The sequence below is a fragment of the Salvelinus alpinus genome, chromosome 15 (genome assembly GCF_045679555.1).
Source record: "Salvelinus alpinus chromosome 15, SLU_Salpinus.1, whole genome shotgun sequence".
Lineage (NCBI taxonomy): Eukaryota > Metazoa > Chordata > Actinopteri > Salmoniformes > Salmonidae > Salvelinus > Salvelinus alpinus.
In genome coordinates, this window is record NC_092100.1 from 16,520,797 (window position 1) to 16,540,734 (window position 19,938).

At 41.1% G+C, this 19,938-nt stretch overlaps 1 protein-coding gene across 1 annotated transcript; it reads right to left on the bottom strand.

The window, feature by feature from the left end:
* Nucleotides 1-312: 312 nt before the first annotated feature.
* Nucleotides 313-19,920, bottom strand: LOC139539564 (excitatory amino acid transporter 5-like). Its single transcript, XM_071342629.1, has 11 exons — nucleotides 19,106-19,920; nucleotides 16,966-17,045; nucleotides 16,201-16,416; nucleotides 9,545-9,587; nucleotides 9,176-9,383; nucleotides 6,313-6,412; nucleotides 5,098-5,331; nucleotides 3,731-3,925; nucleotides 2,600-2,734; nucleotides 2,265-2,367; nucleotides 313-1,997 (listed from the first exon to the last, which is right to left on the bottom strand). Exons 1-11 carry the CDS (start codon nucleotides 19,415-19,417, stop codon nucleotides 1,833-1,835), a joined length of 1,791 nt encoding a protein of 596 aa, XP_071198730.1. The 5' UTR covers nucleotides 19,418-19,920; the 3' UTR covers nucleotides 313-1,832.
* Nucleotides 19,921-19,938: the final 18 nt, after the last annotated feature.

Below are 19,938 nucleotides of genomic sequence, written 5' to 3' on the forward strand. Positions count from 1 at the left end.
GCAGATGAGCTTCCCTGAGATGGTTTCTGACAGTTTGTGCAGAAATTATTTGGTTGTGCAAACCCACAGTTTCGTCAGCTGTTCGGGTGGCTGGTCTCAGGTGATCCTGCAGGTGAAGAAGCCGGATGTGGAGGTCCTGGGCTGGTGTGGTTACACGTGGTCTGCAGTTGTGAGGCCGATTAGACATGCCAAATTCTCTAAAACGACATATGGTAGAGAAATTAACATTCAATGAAAACAAATGTGTGTGTAACCAGGCATTTAAACACATTTGTGCACCAAACTTGAGAGAAATAAACTGTTGTGCATATAAACAATTTCTGGGATATTTTATTTCAGCTCATGAAACATGGGACCTACACTTTACATTTTGCGTTTATATTTTTGTTCAGTATAGTATCATTGAATATATAAGACTTAAAAATTTGCTCTGCAAAATCAATCCTTCGGTATGACTTCGATAGAACCAGATATAAAGAGGTCTCGCAACATTAATTCTCAAGATAGCACATTGGTAGTAGTCAGTAACAAATATCAATGCTAAGCAGGACTGGTTTTAGTTAAAACCCTGGATGGGAGACCAAATGGATAGCTGTAGATAGATCAACTCTCCAGTAGGAGGTGCTGCCCAGCCTATTGTTTTTTTTCTCTCTGACAGTGGATATAACGATGATGATCTGACATTGTTCAAAGGTACAAATTCTTTACAAGGTTTGTCTATGTTGAAAGTTGGTTCCCATGATGACATAATCTTGTAGTTGAAATTTCACCCTCAAAACAGTTTACGTTGACTTTTTTCAAATTACATTTATTTTTCATGTAGATTCCAAGTCTAAATATGTTGACAAATGACGTTGAAACAATGTTGATTCATTCAGTTTGTGCCCAGTGGGAAGGAACTCAAGTCCATGTTGATGTTGCATTTTATCGCAAAATATAAATAGACCAGAAATCACTTGAAATCAAAAACAAAAATATATTTATCAAAATATGTACAATAAATTAATCTGAAGAAACAATGTTATTCCTAAAGTAATATGTTGCTAGGATTAAGGGAGGAATGGTATAGTTATGGTTAGTTTGCTTATTTGTTGGCAGACAAAATGGTTGGTGTCTGTGTAGATGATAAATTAAATATTTTATTTAAGGCAACACTACATTTTGTTTTTTGAAAGTCTATGAATATTAATAAAGTGGGCTCATACAATGATAATCAGAGGAGGTGTTTTGAATTTTACAGCATTTCTCCCTGTACTTTATTACATTTAGAGATGGTTGAAACTGCCACTAAATGTTAGGTACATTAAAAGGAAGATTTAGTTGAGTTAAATATGAGTTCATTGCAATTGACCCAGAATGTACAATATGACCATACAATACTTCCTATGCTTGTCAAACAAATCAATAACGCACATAGTCTACAACTCCCAATAAAGTTGTTCAAAATGGATGTAGTTATTAACACATGGATCATGATGAGGAACAGTTCAGTAGAGAACAATAATAAATACAATACAAATATCCAGGGAATCCACTTGATGTTGGACGAGCAGAGTCAATTGCCATAGTCAATACCACATAAGATAGTAGTGGTACAATGGGGCAATTCCTAACTCATCACTGTTAAAAAATATATTTAAAAAATTATTTGTGGAAAACACTGATTTGTCCTTTGCAGTGTCACCATCAAAGCGGAACAAAATGTTCCGTCACAAAAAGTTAAGTCACAAAAAAAGGGGTAGGTGACAGCAGTTTAATACTGTTTCATGGCAGAGGTGAGGGAAAAGCGCTCCAAAAATGTCCAGCATTTGAGGTTGGCGTGTTCCCAGGAGTTAAACTTGACAGATGTTGTAGTATATAGTGGGGCTCTCGTTGACTGTGTCTTCCATCACCTCATAACAGCAGTCTTGCTTGTGCAAAGGCAACTCGGTCAGTGGCATGCCATTCTGCATGTCGTGCAAGTTGTGTTTGTTCTGTGTGCCGTATGAAGGCTGGGACTGGGAAGGAACACACACACACAGTGATCAGTATCTCTGTGATAAGTGACAGAAACTGTGCAGACGTTCAGAGGTCTATATTCACATGACATATTGCTTTCATATTGTTGTTTTTGTAACCCTGGCCAGCACACACATTCAATTAAGACCTCAGTAATTATTTTGTGCAGGGTCTCTTATACCTCACATTAAAACAGTTTTACAGAAACTCAGGACTATAGGTGGATGATATGGTATGGTTGCAGCTAGACAGTGACAGCTGCCTACCTTGCCAGTACCACTGCGAGGAAAGTCTTTCCGACATAAGTGGCCGATGATTCCTGCTGCCAGGGCGTCTCCAAGCACATTGATCATGGTTCGGAATCGGTCCCTGAAAAGACAGGGAATACAAAAGCTCCAGAGATCAGCCTCCCACTCCAACCACAAACATTGTCTCTGAATGCACCAAAATACTTCCCCATAACAACCAGTCTCTCCTATGCCATGAAGTTAGTAAACGATTTAAGGTTTCCCTATTAACTACATGTGTAGCATATGTTCGAATATGTTGTAGGCCTACTGTAGATATTGAATATAATTAATTTATGTCATAGTGAACTTACAGCACCCAGTCGATGGCCACAATGAGGGTGATGTCATCAGGCGGCAGACCCACTGACGTCAGGACAATGACCATGGTAACGAGGCCGGCCTGGGGAATCCCAGCAGCACCTATGCTGGCAGCTGTAGCTGTTATACTGTTAGAGACCAAAACAATCAATTACAAAGCAAGAAGGTGCATTACAATCCTATTCTGCCATGGTAACACTGATATGAGCAATACCTTTTGACAGCCTTATTGCTTGTAAGGATTTTTTATTAAATCAAACACAGTGATTGAATCTCATCATGAAAATAATTATATTTACTCAGTACAGCGATAATGCACATTCACATGTACTAATGTTGTGTGAAACAAATGTAATATCAGGAGGAATGTTACTTTTGTCACACCGGTTATAATCTCAGCACCCAGGACCAAGGCTGTCATGGCAGACTACACCGGGTGCTTACTGCTTTTGAGTTTGGACTCAAAGTTTCACCCTGCAGATGCAATGGTAGCTTTATGATTTGAAACCCAATACATACCCAGTGGTGTAAAGTAAGTAAAAATACTTTCAAGTACTACTTAAGTAGTGTTTTTGGTATCTGTACCTTACTATTTATATTTTTAACAACTTACTTTTACTTCACTACGTTCCTAAAGAAAATAATGTACTTTTTACTCCATACTGTTTCTTTTTACACCCAAAAGTACTCATTACATTTTGAATGCTTAGCAGGACATGAAAATGGTCCAATTCACACACTTATCAAGAAAACATCCCTGGTCATCCTTACTACCTGATCAGGCAGATTCACTAAACACACATGCTTCATTTGTAAATGATGTCTGAGTGTTGGAGTGTGCCCCAAGCTATCTGTAAATTTAAATAAACAAGAAGATGGTGCAATCTGGCTTGCTTAATATAAGGAACTTTAAATTATTTATACTTTCACTTTTGATACTTAAGTACATTTTAGCAATTACATTTACTTTTGATACTTAAGTATATTTAAAACCAAATACTTAGACTTTTGCTCAAGTAGTATTTTACTAGGTGACTCACTTTTACTTGAGTCATTTTCTATTAAGGTATCTTTACTTTTACTCAAGTACGACAATTGGGTACTTTCTCCACCACTGTACATACCTAATGGTGACCAGCTGGCCAAAGTCCAGCTCATAATCGTTGACCTGGGCGATAAAGATGGCCGCCACGGCCTCATAAAGAGCCGTTCCGTCCATGTTAATGGTGGCCCCCACAGGCAGCACAAAGCGTGCTATCTGCCGATCCACATTGCAGTTCTCCAGCAAGCACTTCATAGTGATGGGTAGAGTGGCAGAACTTGAGAGAGAGAGAGATCGTTAACTAAGGGGCTTCTACCATTATGAACTGGTATCCTCTGGATAGAATATTGTCAGTTTTCCTCCTTTTCGCATCCTTCTGTTTACACTCCTTACTTACAACAATTGCAACACTGAGCTTTAAAGCCATTTAAAGTGAATTTTGACATTTAAGTTATTATTATCTTAATACATTTCTGTCCTTGACTGTTCCCCTTGAAACTCACCATACTGGAGATCAGTTGCAACATGATACAGATGAATTTGACTACGGTAAGGGTTTTGTAGTGTTTGAAGCTGATCAATCAAACTCACCATTACAATGTTTATAAGGAACCTTTTTCATGCATTCAGCTCAAACCTCTGACAGTTTTCTTCACATCTGGTCCTGGAGGGCCACAGTGTTTGCAAGCATTTGTCCCTGCCCAACACTAGACTTCAGTGAGCGTTTTTTCGGCTGTTCGGGCACATTACATTATTGCTTACATTTTTTGCTGGGGGAAAGCCGAAGTTTGGAGCCAAAGTCTACTCCCCTTCTTCTGTGATTGGTCAACAGGAAGGATTCTTCAATAAAGTCTTAGCTGTCATTCAACCAGAGACGACTCGTTTATCTGCAATTTTTTTTTATTGAAAAATACTGCACCAAGCAGTATAGTTAGATGTGAAACGACGTGACTAAGATCTCTGCAAGAACGCTAAAATAAATGACAGATTTCTTGAGTTATCTTAGATTCATCCTGACTATTTTGAGGAAATGCATACTGGCTATGGCATCTCAAAATGGACAAACAGTACTATTGTCGCTTTTTTCTTATTTTTCAAGCGAAGGTCTTTTAAGGGAATATGCGAGCACACAGGTTTGGTTTGGCTAGGCGCCAGCCGAACCTGAAGCATGCTGATGCCTTAACACACCTGATGAATCAGGTGTTATGGAACTTCGTTGAATGGGGGGCAGTTCCTTTTCTATTCAGGGGGTGAGCTGAAATTCAATTCCTCATAAAAAGCAAAGCTCAATTTCCAATTCAACATGAGTTGAATGCCAATTAATTTCTTGCTGAACTAACTGAATTAAGAAAGGAAATGAACCCAACCCTGGTTGCATACTGCAGACCTTCAGGACAATGAACATCATTGTTCGATGAGAAAAATGGGCACAGAGAGACAACTGCTTACCTTGAGGAGGTGGCCAGTGCTATGACCAAGGCTTGTAGCAGGCCTCTGATGTAAGTGAAGGGGTTTTTCTGAGTCAGGACAAGGTAGAAGAAGGGGAGGAGGATGAGGCCGTGAACAAACAGCCCGGTCAGAACAGTGATGGTGTACCAGCCCAGCTTCTTCCCAAGATTAGATGGGTCCTGCATGTCAAGGATTTTTCCAGCTACGAGGAATATGATCCCAAATGGAAAATACCTGAAAGAAAAAGGAAGAATGAATTACCTACTGTATATATAAAACTGTGTTTCACTTTTGTTAAATACACACCTCCAAACACTGTCTATACTAGGTCAAATGTCAATGTGTTTTTCCTAATGAGTAGTTTCCACCCAGTGGAACAGAATAAAACGAAATACATCGTAATTTTCTATTATGTTATGTATTGTGAAAACTAGACAAGTACTTTATTCATAAAAAATCATAAGAAAAAAATGTCCCTGTTGTGTCACCCGAGTTGATCCCTGCCTCTAAAACCATGTCAGAGCCAAGAGTCATTCAAGGCTTCTGAGGTCAATCCTATTAGCAATTGAACTTCTATGGTAAGGCCGTTTGAACAATATGGCCGGGCCGTTTGAGGTAAACCTGAGCTGCATGGGTGGTGCCAAAGGTCCCTGGGATTAGTCACTGTTGACCCTGAGCACAGAGTGTGCTACTCCTGGTCGACTAATCCTCGGCATGTGCAGTTCACTGCTGGGTGGAACAAGGCAAGATGATTGCCTAACGTCTCCACCACAGCTTGACCACAAGACGATGACCACGTTCTCACCACATGCCCGTGTACAGGTCGTAGCCTCAGAAAGTCACACTGAACACACATCTGGGTAGCAGACTGTTTCTTTAGATCCCACTAGTTTGAATGGTCATGGGTTATGCTGCTCATAGCAGAAATCCAAAAGGCTAGGTTGCCTATTTCTTGGGTAATTTAGCAGATGCTTGTATCCAAAGTGACAGTTTATAGTGACACACATTCAGTATACAGTGTACAGTGTACAGTATTCAGTATACAGTGTACAGTATTCAGTATACAGTGTGGGAATCACACCCACAAACCTGGTGTTGCCGGTACCATCCTCTAACCCACTGAGCCAGTAAATTAGAACCTTTATCATTTAAACTAAAGATAAATATGGTAACGGACACAGATGCTGGTACTTATAAAGCTGGTACCCCGCTTACCAAACAGCAGTGTTGGTGATTTTCATGACACATTCGTTGACGCACTGACACACGTTGACTAGTGGTGCTCCTCTCTCGCCCATTTTCCCCAGCAACAGCCCTGAAGGAATAAAATAAAAATATAAATCTCGCTCTATCTACTCAGTCTAGAGAGATGGATACATATAATATTGATACTAGAGGGATAGACAGCTGCAGATGTATAATGTAAACAGACAGATGGGAAAAAAGAAAGAAACAGAAAAGACTGGCCTTCAGCATACAGTCAGTGGTGGAAAAAGTATCCAATTGTCATACTTGAGTGAAAGTAAAGATACCTTAATAGAAAATGACTCAAGTAAAAGTGAAAGTCACCCAGTAAAATACTACTTGAGTAAAATTCTAAAAGTTTTTGGTTTTGATATACTTAAATATCAAAAGTAAATGTAATTGCCAAAATATACTTAACTGCAAAAAATGTGGCAAAGAAATGTACTTTATGTCTAGAATACTAAGTGTTATGTTTGGGGCATATCCAACACATCACTGCGTACCACTCCTCATATTTTCAAGCATGGTGGTGGTGGCTGCTTCATGTTATGGTTATTCTTGTCATGAGTAAGGACTAGGGAGTTTTTTAGTATAAAAATATATGAAATAGAGCTAAGCACAGGCAAAATCCTAGAGGAAAACCTGGTTCAGTCTGCATTCTAACATACACTGGGAGACAAATTCACCTTTCAGCAGGACAATAACCTAAAACACAAGGCCACATATACACTGGAGTTGGTTACCAAGACTACATTGAATGTTCCTGAGTGGCCTAGTTACAGTTTTGACATAAATTGTCTTGAAAATCTATGGCAAGACTTGAAAATGGCTGCGTAGCAATGATAACAACCAACTTGACAGAGCTTGAAGAATATTTTAAAAGAATAATAGGCAGATATTATACAATTCAGATGTGCAAAGTTCTTAGAGACCTACCCAGAAAGACACACAGCTGTAATCACTGCCAAAGGGGATTCTAACATGCATTGACTCAGGGGTGTGAATTCTGATGTAAATAACATATTTCTGTATTTAATTTTCAATAAATTAGCAAAAATTTCTAATAACATGTTTTCACTTTGTCATTATGGGGTATTGTGTGTAGATGGGTGAGAGAAAAAAAGCTATTTAATCCATTTTGAACTCAGGCTGTAACAAAACAACGTGGAATTAATCAAGGGAAATTAATACTTTCTGAAGGCACGGTAAATCCCTTCAAATTCCTTATATAAGCAAACCATTTACAGATAGCCAGGGGCACACTGCAACACTTAGACATCATTTACAGATAGCCAGGGGCACACTGCAACACTTAGACATCATTTACAGATAGCCAGGGGCACACTGCAACACTTAGACATCATTTACAGATAGCCAGGGGCACACTGCAACACTTAGACACCATTTACAGATAGCCAGGGGCACACTGCAACACTTAGACATCATTTACAGATAGCCAGGGGCACACTGCAACACTTAGACATCATTTACGGATAGCCAGGGGCACACTGCAACACTTAGACATCATTTACGGATGGCCAGGGGCACACTGCAACACTTAGACACCATTTACAGATAGCCAGGGGCACACTGCAACACTTAGACATCATTTACAGATAGCCAGGGGCACACTGCAACACTTAGACATCATTTACAGATAGCCAGGGGCACACTGCAACACTTAGACATCATTTACAGATAGCCAGGGGCACACTGCAACACTTAGACATCATTTACAGATAGCCAGGGGCACACTGCAACACTTAGACACCATTTACAGATAGCCAGGGGCACACTGCAACACTTAGACATCATTTACGGATAGCCAGGGGCACACTGCAACACTTAGACATCATTTACGGATAGCCAGGGGCACACTGCAACACTTAGACACCATTTACAGATAGCCAGGGGCACACTGCAACACTTAGACATCATTTACGGATAGCCAGGGGCACACTGCAACACTTAGACACCATTTACGGATAGCCAGGGGCACACTGCAACACTTAGACATCATTTACGGATAGCCAGGGGCACACTGCAACACTTAGACACCATTTACGGATAGCCAGGGGCACACTGCAACACTTAGACATCATTTACAGATAGCCAGGGGCACACTGCAACACTTAGACATCATTTACAGATAGCCAGGGGCACACTGCAACACTTAGACATCATTTACGGATAGCCAGGGGCACACTGCAACACTTAGACATCATTTACAGATAGCCAGGGGCACACTGCAACACTTAGACATCATTTACGGATAGCCAGGGGCACACTGCAACACTTAGACACCATTTACGGATAGCCAGGGGCACACTGCAACACTTAGACATCATTTACGGATAGCCAGGGGCACACTGCAACACTTAGACATCATTTACGGATAGCCAGGGGCACACTGCAACACTTAGACACCATTTACGGATAGCCAGGGGCACACTGCAACACTTAGACATCATTTACGGATAGCCAGGGGTACACTGCAACACTTAGACATCATTTACGGATAGCCAGGGGCACACTGCAACACTAAGACATCATTTACAAACAAATCATGTGTTTAGTGAGTCCGCCAGATCAGAGGCATTAGGGATGACCAGGGATGTTCTCTTGATAAGTGCGCACATTGGACCATTTTCCTGTCCTGCTAATCATTCAAAATGTAACGAGTACTTTTGAGTGTCCGGATGGATGGAGTAAAAGGTACATCATTGTCTTTAGGAATGTGGTGAAGTAAAAGTTGTAAAAAATATAAATAGTAAAGTAAAGAAGTATTTAAAAGTATTTTTACTTAAGTACTTTACACCACTGCTGGTCTTACCCATAGTGGCAGAGAAGATGACGATCCCCAGCACATTCATCTGTTGGCTGTTGCCAGGTCTGGTCTTGTAGTGGATCTCAGGGGGTGGAGTGAGCTCCAGGAACACTGTCCGACCACTGGGGTCACTTTCATCAGGTATGTCGTACACAAAGTTGGGCTGCACTTTGACCCTGGAGACTTTCAGGATAGGAACCAGATCTGTTTTGTACTGGAATCAATAAGAACATTGCGGATGAGTAAGGCAATATAAACTACAATACCCATCAGCTGTAGGGATTTGTTAATCACAACCAATGGAGCATCTGACTTATTAGGAACAATGGTAAATGTGTCATACCTGTACATTCGCATTGGTCTAGTGTTACTCACCTGCTGAAATGTTGCCTCAATAAGATTGGAAGGAACCATATTCCTGTAAAAGATAATATGTTATAATTTAGCATGTTGATATGTTGGTGTCTGCATTAAGGGTGAAACACATGGTCATTCATTAATGATCAGTGTCAGTAAGGTGTAATGAATACAGCACAAGAGAGAGTCATAATAGGTTATAATTATTCCAACTTGATGAGTATGATTATCACAAATAGCATCCTTTTGAATTGTTACAGGAAGTTGTGAGCCATACAAAGGAAAGTGGTCCTCTGCACTCTGAGAATTGATGTGGTGTATTCTACAGAATGTATATATTCAGTGATGAATACACATTTTGAGATATGTCTGCATAAAATATTTGATGTGTTTAAAGTATTTGCATGGGCCAAACAAGTAATTTGATGTATTTGCAAAGAAAGTAAGAACTTGTGAAGTGTCTCAGTTGTGAACACAGTAGAGGCCATTTGCCCCCTACGTTATAGGCCCCCTACAGTATGTTATAGGCCCCCTACAGTATGTTATAGGCCCCCTACAGTATGTTATAGGCCGTCACTGTAAGTAAGAATTTGCTCTTAACTGACTTGCCTAGTGAAATAAAAATGTCAATAAATGTTATCAGTTTAAGTCGGGCTCTCCTCTCTTCCGGTCTGTCCTTAATAGTTGGATAAAGTGGGCAGACCACTCCCACGAGGGCCCTTAAAAGAGGGAGGTACGATCAGACCACTCCCATGAGGGCCCTTAAAAGAGGGAGGTACGATCAACAGACCACTCCTACGAGGGCCCTTAAAAGAGGGAGGTACGAACAGACCACTCCCACGAGGGCCCTTACAAGAGGGAGGTACGATCAGACAGACATGAGCCAGACTCCCTCCTGACGTGTGCCGGCCAAGAGATCCTCCACCGAGATCATTGTATCCCCACCGTTCATGATTGAGTTAATCTGTAAATCATCCCTTATGGATTACTAAAAATACCCTAATCACCCCTGTGATTTAACTGGATTGTGAGACAGTCATTGCTACTGCACAGGACTACGCAAGCATAGACAATAATAGGTAGTAGCATGCATATTAGGCCTATATCTAGTACCAGAGACTGGACCAAGTCACAATTTGGAAGTCTTAAGTAAGTCTCAAGTCTTAATCTTCGAGTCTCGAGTGAATTCCCAAGTAATAATGGGCAAGTCTCAAGTAAAATTCCAAGTTCCATAGCTCAGGTCAAGTCACTAATTTGGGGTTTAGAGTCCTCAAGTCACTGTGTTTTATGCCAATTTCAATGCAGTTGCAATACATCAGTGATTTTGGACCACATGTTTTACAAACTGCATCCCTTTCCCCCCCACTACCACAGTCTTTGAAACTGAATGCAACAATGTTTGGGACTGATGATGCCCTGATGCAGAGGTGGCCCCACAGGTCCCAGAGTGGTGGGGCAAATTGTTTTCCCTGGGGCCTGGAGCTTTTCCTAATCTGGTAACCTAACCAGGTATAAATCAGGACCCTATAGGGTCTGACAGTGATTAATTAGTACTTGCAAAAAGGTATTTATATGGGAGTGGGACCAGATTAACATTTACAGCGAATTAAAGGAGCAATTACGGTTAAGTGCCTTGCTCAAGGGCACACTGACAGATTTTCACCTAGTCAGCTCAGGGATGTGAACCACTGACCTTTCGGTTACTGGCCCAACGCTCTTACCCACTAGGCTACCTGCCACCTACTCACCTAGGTATACAGACACAGTATGTTCTAAACAGGTCACATGGTTTTAAATAAATCCTGGAAAAACTCCTGGCCCTAGGGAGGATGAAAATCCTGTCAGACTGCAGCAACCATTTTATTTAACATTTACTTATATAACATTTTATTTGAAAACTTTCCTTCCCTTTACACAGACGCAACCACTGCAACTGGACAATATAACTCACAGGGCTGAGCTTGCTTTATGCAGGTTTGCATCGTAAAGGCCTATGCAACTGCAGTTAAAAAAGTTACTCTCAAAGTCTATTTACATAATCAGTATTGCGCTGTTTGATTAATTTCAGTTCATCATTTTGGACTGAAAAGGTCAAGGTAGCCTAGCCAGCCACCCCAAATTTGAATATAGCCTAAACCAAATTTATTTGATAACATATACATTTTCTCCTAACACGAATAAAGGGGATATAAATAGGCTACATAACATGACCATTTCGTCTACCCTGGCCAGAGGGCAAGACGGGACAGGGCGCATTGGCTGTAGCCTATGCAGCTGCTGTTGTTATCAGTAGCCTACTTGATCAGACTGAAAAATCGTCTCGTTTTCTTCCCATACAGTTTAGGTGTAGGGTACTGCAACATGTCTGTGAAGAGTTATTCCTTGTGTATGTTGGGGGTGGTGTGTTATCACGTTTGCTAGTAAATAAATACCGGAGGACAATGGGGCTGTGCGCGCTACATTACATAGTTTGTCTGGCCTGCGCAACCGGTGATTTACTTGACACTGATTGTTCAAGACACAGAACAGAAAGCATATAACGTGCAGCACTCCGTTATAAAAAACATATTGATTAACACCCAAACATTAGAGATTACTTTAAGACATAGGCTTGAAACGTTAGCATGTCTTGTATTACAGTAAAAGCCTATATGCATCTCCCTATTTTTTGCCCCACTGTGATTGGGACTGATATTAGATAGGAGTTTGATGTGAGATTCTGGTAATTGATTGTTGTTAGACTGGATATATAGGCTGTTGTGAAACTACAGATACTAGTTTGCTTGAGAATGCTAGTTTCTGTGAGACATTAGGTGAAGGTTGTAACTAGACTGAGGCCAGTATTTAATCAACTGTAGACAGTGGATTCCCAGTTAGCAAAAGTGTGTTTAATTTGCACAGAAAGAAGTCCTATGAAGGGAGTGGACATTTGATATGGAAATTGGCAGTCTGGTTGTGGGTGCTGGATGACTTCTCAGCCTGATTTGTCATCAGCACTGAAGTGTCATGCCACAGGACTGAGAGTCCCTAAATCTGGTGCCAGCTCCCCTTTACCCAGGATACACTGCTGTAACAAATCCAATTTAGGCCTATACTCCTGAAAGCACTTTTTGGAAAATCGCTATCTGCAATTGATTGAACACTGGCCTAGGTTTTGCTGGCAATCAGTCTAAAGATTTAGGTTATTAGTTGTCCCTAGACTGTAAGAAAAAGTAAGTAGCCTTGAGCCGGAACAGAGCAGGAGTCTATTACTGTACCGTGAGGCAGCTTGATGTTCATGTAGACCCCCTGGACAGGACACTAGTCGATCGCAGGACCTTACCCCCAATCAATCTCCTTAATGCTGAGTGCCAAACAGAGACGCATCGGGTACCATTTTTACAGTCTTGACTCAGCCAGTGATAAAACTCCCAACCTTCCAATCTCAGAGCGGAGACACTAACCACAAGGCCGCTGTGTTGGTACCTAGATTGTAAGTATTTTATATGGGCAATTCCACGGTAACGGAATTGCGCTGATTCTCATATTTTTCACTTAAAATATATGCCACATAAAAACCACTGATTTCAAAGTTGAACAAACCATACAACTCTATGCACAAGGACTACTTTTTACAATTTACAAAGAAATGTTTACAAAAACACATTTACTGGAAGAACTGTGCAGATGCGAAGTTTGGTAACAATAAAATCTCCCTCAGTTTTTTATGTGATCACATTTTCCAAAAATGTTAATATCTGCTCTGAATTAAGAATGAGGTGTCAGCTATGACATGACACCTTGACTATGAAAAACTATATTTTGGTTATTGAACTACAGTAAATTAAGTGGATTTATACGCGGTAACAGAATTGGGGTAAAGGAATTTCATCATGGGTCCCTGATCTGTACAGAAATGCATAATAATGAATATGAATGCCATTCTCTTCAAGGTGATGTATTCTAAATAGGTACATAAAGATGAGGATATTGTATATTTCTCTTTTCATATTTGGGTATTATTCTATACACTGGCTATTATTTTAATGAGCTCTGCCACCAAACAAAACCAAATTTGGTTGGTACGGATCTGAACCAATCATAGACGTCTAGGTTTTACAAGTTTGGACAGTACAGCACAGTAGAGTACAGTACAACATAGAACATAGTTCAGTACATTACAGTAGAGTTCAGTACAGTAGAGTATAGTCAAGTAGAGTATAGTTCAGTACAGTATAGTAAAGAAGAGTAGAGTATAGTACATTATAGTGTACTCAACTCTACTCCACTCTATTCTACACTACTGTACTGTACTATACTTTTCTTTAGTGTACAGTAGTGTGCTCTACTGTAATGTACTGTACTGGGATGTCCGAATTTGTGAAACATAGACCTCTATGACTGGTTCGGATGTGGTCCGGTCAGTAAGAGCTGGGAGAGGTGACATTAATTGGAGCGAGAGAGAGAGAGAGAGGAGGGGTTGTCCAGACTTTTGGTTTGACCACCAGATGACAGAAAGAGAGAGAAAACAGTTGAACATCAGCTGAACATAACAGTATGCCAGTGGAAGGGAAGACAATAGCAGGTGACCCAACTGGGGTTTGTAACTACCATGATTTCCCATTGTAGCTAATTAAATTGCAGCAATTCATATTTTTCTGAAATTCCATTACCGATTTGGTAACAGAATTTCGATTTTGAATCACTGTTCCTAGGCCGTCATTGAAAATAAGAATTTGTTCTTAACTGACTTGCCTAGTTAAATAAAGGTAAAATAAATCAAATTGAAAGAATACGTAATAATTCATAAATAAAATTGATATCAGTAAAAAATGTAACTAGTTAATATGTCTACCTTGACCTGTTACTTCTGTGAACTTTCATTATCCTCATGAGGGAGAGAAATTAGAAAATATATTTTTTGGTAACGGAATTTCAAGGCACAAGGCAAAAAATGATCCTAAACTTAATATAAATGTTGATATTAGTTGGCAGGGGTCTTTACTTTTGATGTATTTCTAATACCTTGAGACTTTTTCTGGTAGGATGTTTTATAAGACTCTTTGAGCATCAAAGCTTTTGCTTCTTTCACATTTTGAGGATGGTAAATGGTTGAAAATCTTGATATGCCTTAATAAAAAAAAATATATATATACTGTTAGCTTTCATTTGACACCCAAATTGACATGCTCCTATGATCTTCACATGTTGGTGCTTATGTTTCCTTTAACATGAAAATTACCATATTGTTTGTCCCTAGACTGAAGGTATTGTTGTAGATATTGGTTGTCCATAAAATATAGGCATTTTGTAATATTGCTTGTCCCTAGCACCTAGACGTATATTTGGCCCCCCAAAGTAAACCCCACATTTTTTTTTTGTACAAGTCATTTAGGAAAGAGATACACACTACATGAGTATGTACAAAACTATGTGGACACCTACTTGTCAAACACCTCATTCCTAAATCATGGGCATTAATGTGGAGTTGGCCACCCCTTTGCTGATATAACAGCCTCCACTCTTCTGGGAAGGCTTACCACTAGATGGTGGAACATTGCTGCGGGGTCGGGTAGTGATGTTGGGTGAATAGGCCTGGCTCGCAGTCAGCGTTCCAATTCATCCCAAAGGTTTTCGATGGGGTTGAGGTCAGGGCTCCGTGCAGGCCAGTCAAGTTCTTCCACACCGATCTTGACAAACCATTTCTGTATGGACCTCACTTTCTGCACTGGGGCATTGCATGCTGAAACAGGAAAGGGCCTTCCCCAGACTGTTGCCACAAAGTTAGAAGCACAGAATCCTCTAGAATGTCATTGTGTGCTGTAGCATTAAGATTTCCCTTCACTGGAACTAAGGGGCCTAACCCGAACCATGAAAAACAGCCCCAGACCATTATTCCTCCCCCACCGAACTTTATAGTTGTCGCTATGCATTGGGGCAAATGGCGTTCTCCGGGCATCCGCCAAACCTAGATTAGTCCGTCGGACTGCCAGATGGTGAAGCATAATTCATCACTCCGGAGAACGTGTTTCCAGTGCTCCAGAGTCTAATGGCGGCGAGCTTTACACCACTCCCGACAACGCTTGGCATTGTGCATGGTGATCTTAGGCTTGTGTGGCTGCTCGGCCATGGAAACCCATTTCATGAAACTCACGACCAACAGTTCTTGTGCTGACGTTGCTTCCAGAGGCAGTTTGGAACTCGGTAGTGAGTATTGCAACTGAGGACAGTCAATTTCTACACACTATACGCTGTGAGCTTATGTGACCTACCACTTCGCGGCTGGGCCATTGTTGCTCCTAAATGTTTCCCCTTCACAATAACAGCACTTAACCGGGGTAGCTCTAGCAGGGCAGAAATATACACCTGTCAGCAACGGGTGTGGCTGGAATGGCCGAATCCACTAATTTGAAGGGGTGTCCACATGTTTTTGGCCATGGAGTGTATGTGATCGTGTCTCAATGTAATCAAGCTATGAAATTATTGTTATTTTAGAATAAAATACATTTTTGGGCTTAGTTGTGGTCAATTTGCAGTGTACAAATTATTACAATTTTGTTCCTGTCCCCCGACCATCCGCTCTGACAAAAATCAACCCACGGCTGAATCTAGTTGCCTACCCCTGCCTTAGACAGTATTGATTGTTTGTAGATATTGCTTGTCGAGCTTCAGGTTTATCTTCATTGGTCACTCACCTGATGAGATCTAGCAAGGCATCAGCAGAAGTCATGACGGGCCCTCCTCCTAGCCTGATGCTGTCCATCTCAGTGCCCACCCCAGGCTTGATGATGATCACCAGCAGGATACCCACCACCACCGCAATGAAGGTGGTCCACAGGTAGTAGGTAACAGTGAGAACACCCACACGACAACAGGCTTTGGGCTCCATGGACGACAGGCCTGACATTAAACTGTAAAAGGGAAAAGAGCGAGAGCATCAAATAACGCAAATATACAATAAAAAATGTCCCCATAATTGCTCTGGTGCCTAAATTTGTACTCAAATATTGTTCCAATCTACGACCTGTTAAATGAAGCTACGGAGAATGACCAGGAGTGTGGACCTAAGCGAGATCTAATTCTAATTTCTAATGAAGTGGCAGAAGGACCCCGTTTCAAATGTTTGTTGTAAGTACTACTACTTGTTATACCACCGGACAGGTGTGATATAACTGGAACCGGTCATGTTTTGTAGACAATATGGAATCTATTGACATTTGGTTTCCAAAAATTACCATTCTGTAGGGGGTAAGCTACTATCATCAGGTGTAGTGTGATAACAGCAGCAAAATTGGTCAACATCCCTTGGCCAGTTATGCAATTTTCTCAAAAGCATTTTAAGTCACTTTTGAGGCTGAATATCTTTTGTGTTGAGTGAACATCAAATATTTGTATTCCGCTGTTGCTGATTAAATATACAAGCATTTTACTGGACAGAGGCTGACATCACACATGTTTACCTGGATGTGATGAGGGGGAGGATCAGCATTTTGAGCATTCTCATGAGAAGCTCTCCAGGGAACGAGAAATATATCTTAGCCTGGAGGAGAAATCAGAAGAAAGATAAGTTACATAAAAACAATTATTATACCTTATAAGTAGACATGAATCAATCCAAAGCAGTGGCAGCTGGTGACTTAATTTGAGGAAGATGATGATTTTGGAAAAAAGAGCCAAAGAGCATCTTCAAACATATTACAAAACTTAAGAAACCCAAGCAGTGTTCCTAACTTTAACTCTTTCCACAGGAGACCCTTTCAAAGGTTGGACAGATATTTTTGTTTCAAGTATTCCTTTCCTATAGGAAAAAGTTCCCATCAGCACACACTTGGGTGAATCTCAAATGCCTTTTGCTGTTCAGATTCACCCCGTGTGAAAAGGTTGTTCTTGGTTTTCAAAATAGTACAAAAAAAGGTGGAAGAATCTTGGTTGATTCGATCAGGTTCATAGGAATGGAAACTTTATAATTTACATTAGTCATTGATCAAATTTAAAAACAATGTGGTTTCAAATGTTTGGATGGCTTTGATACTGTAGGTCTCAGAGCCATAGATGACTAGCTGTAAGTGACAGGGTTGGGGTCAATTTCATTTAAATTCAGAAAGTATACATTGAAGAGAATTGGAATGGAATTGACCACAACCCTGATAAGTGACACAGTCCTTAGTTGTAACACGCACAGTAATTCCCTCCAGTTAAACCTTTGCTCACTTTTAAACATCAGCCTTGGGTCACACGTCACCTGTGATTATCGAGCACACTTAAGGCCATGTTTGCTTTGGCAAGCCAATTCTCAGTCTGAGATCAAATAATCCCCTCTCCTCTCCTGACACGACTGAGCTTGGATTGACCTGTTCTGAACATCGGTTTTCTTTCGTCTTTCACGTAAAAGTGAACTGGAAGGGCGTGATAATGTGGGCAGATGATACATTTCCTTCCTAAACTTATGAGTCCCAAAAGATGGCCTATAACCATCTAGGTATCTCCTGTTGCTTTACAAGAATATGCTGCAATTCTTTTTCTGAAGCCAGTAATCGATTCACCATCTATGGTCTAGATGAGAATTTCTTCCTCCACAAAATGCGTTGAGACATGTGCTTTCCTCTCAGAAACATTTTGCTTAGTAGAGGTCATTATCTCCTTCCCTACAACCACTTTTTCAATCAAGGGGATGAATGCAGGCTGCTCTTATAGCTGTGCACTGGCTCTCTGTTCCTATAACAACTGTAACGCACACTACTTTACAGGGTTCCAGTCCCATCCTTTGCTGATAGTGTTGTGCACTTGAAGCTCCTCTCAATGGTTCATTAGGTCTGGCTGCTGATGATATCCTTTAGTTTTCCACAACCCAACAACGAAATGCTCCAGTGCATCAAGGCAATGCAAACAGGAGCTCTGTAGGCATTTAAGTGGAACACCGTCACGAAAAGAGGGAGCGGTGGTCAAACAGAAAAGTGCGCAGTGTACAAAACATTAAGAACACCTACTCTTTCCATGACATAGACTGACCAGGTGAATCCAGGTGAAAGCTATGATCTCTTATTGATGTCACTTGTTAAATCCATTGTAAATAAGTGGAGATGAAGGGGAGGAGACAGGTTAAAGAAGCATTTTTAAGCCTTGAGACAATTGAGACATGGATAGTGTATGTGTGCCATTCAGAGGGTGAATGGGCAAGACTTAAGTGCCTTTGAACAGGGTATGGCAGTAGGTGCCAGGTACACCGGTTTGTGTCAAGAACTGTAACGCTGCTGGGTTTTTCACACTCAAGTTTCCTGTGTCTATCAAGAATGGTCCACCACCCAAAGGACATCCAGTCAACCTGACACAACTGTGGGAAGCATTGGGTTCAACATGCATCAGCATCCCTGTGGAACGCTTTTGACACCTTGTAGAGTCCATACCCCGACAAATTCAGGCTGTTCTGAGGGGAGGGCAACTCAATATTAGGAAGGTGTTCTTAATATTTTGTACACTCAGTGTATGTATACACTGCTAAGAGACTTCCAAACCAAGAGACATATGGACCTGGAGGGCTGGCACATCAAATAATCAAACAGAATTTGCACATGCATCTGACTGTGATAAAGAGCAACTTACCTGGGTAGAGAGATGGCTCCCTCTTAACACAGCCCCCAGGACACAGCCCGTCAACACGGCAAAAACCGAGAGCGTCAGCAGGCCGTTGCGCTTCAGGTAGCCCCTTAACCACTGTTTCACGTCATCAACAAAAGCCCCATGGAGAAATCTATTGACACGTTGGTACATGGTTTCTCCTCTTGGAGAATACGAGCTATTGTTGGAGCGCGTCTCCTCGCCTTCAGTGGGCAGTAGTAGCTCCTCCATAGTTCCAAGTCCTTCACTGTGAAGACCGTCAAATTCTTCTGGAGTGGGGCGATTCTGAGGAACCATATAGCCTACATGGGGATTAAGCCATCATTGCTGTGTAGAGTAAACACCTGCCAGCCACAGCCTACAGTCAGGGAGAATTAGTGGGACTAAGAGGCTTACAAGTGTGTAATAACATCTAACAAGTCTTTCTTGTCAGGCGGCTGCCATGCTTTTGTACTTCTTCATTGTTGATGTCTTGTCAACTCAATCAATCATCACATTTATAAAGCTCTTTTTACATCAGCAGTTGTCACAAAGTGTTTTTACAGTAATCCGGCATAGAACTCAAAGAGCAAGCAGAAGTGGAAGCAGAAGCACAGTGGCCAGGAAAAACTCCCTGGAGGCCTAGAGAAAAACCTAGAGAGGAACAAAGCTAAGAACGTAAGGTCCATCCTATTCTAGCTGTAACAGGCAATCTGCTACAACCTTGCTTTTCGCAGGATCTTTAACTTTCTTGGACAAGTAATAGGCTACTGAAGGCATAGCTGTGGGAAGTAGGGGTGCTGAGGATGCTGCAGCACCCCCTGAAAAATCGGAATAAA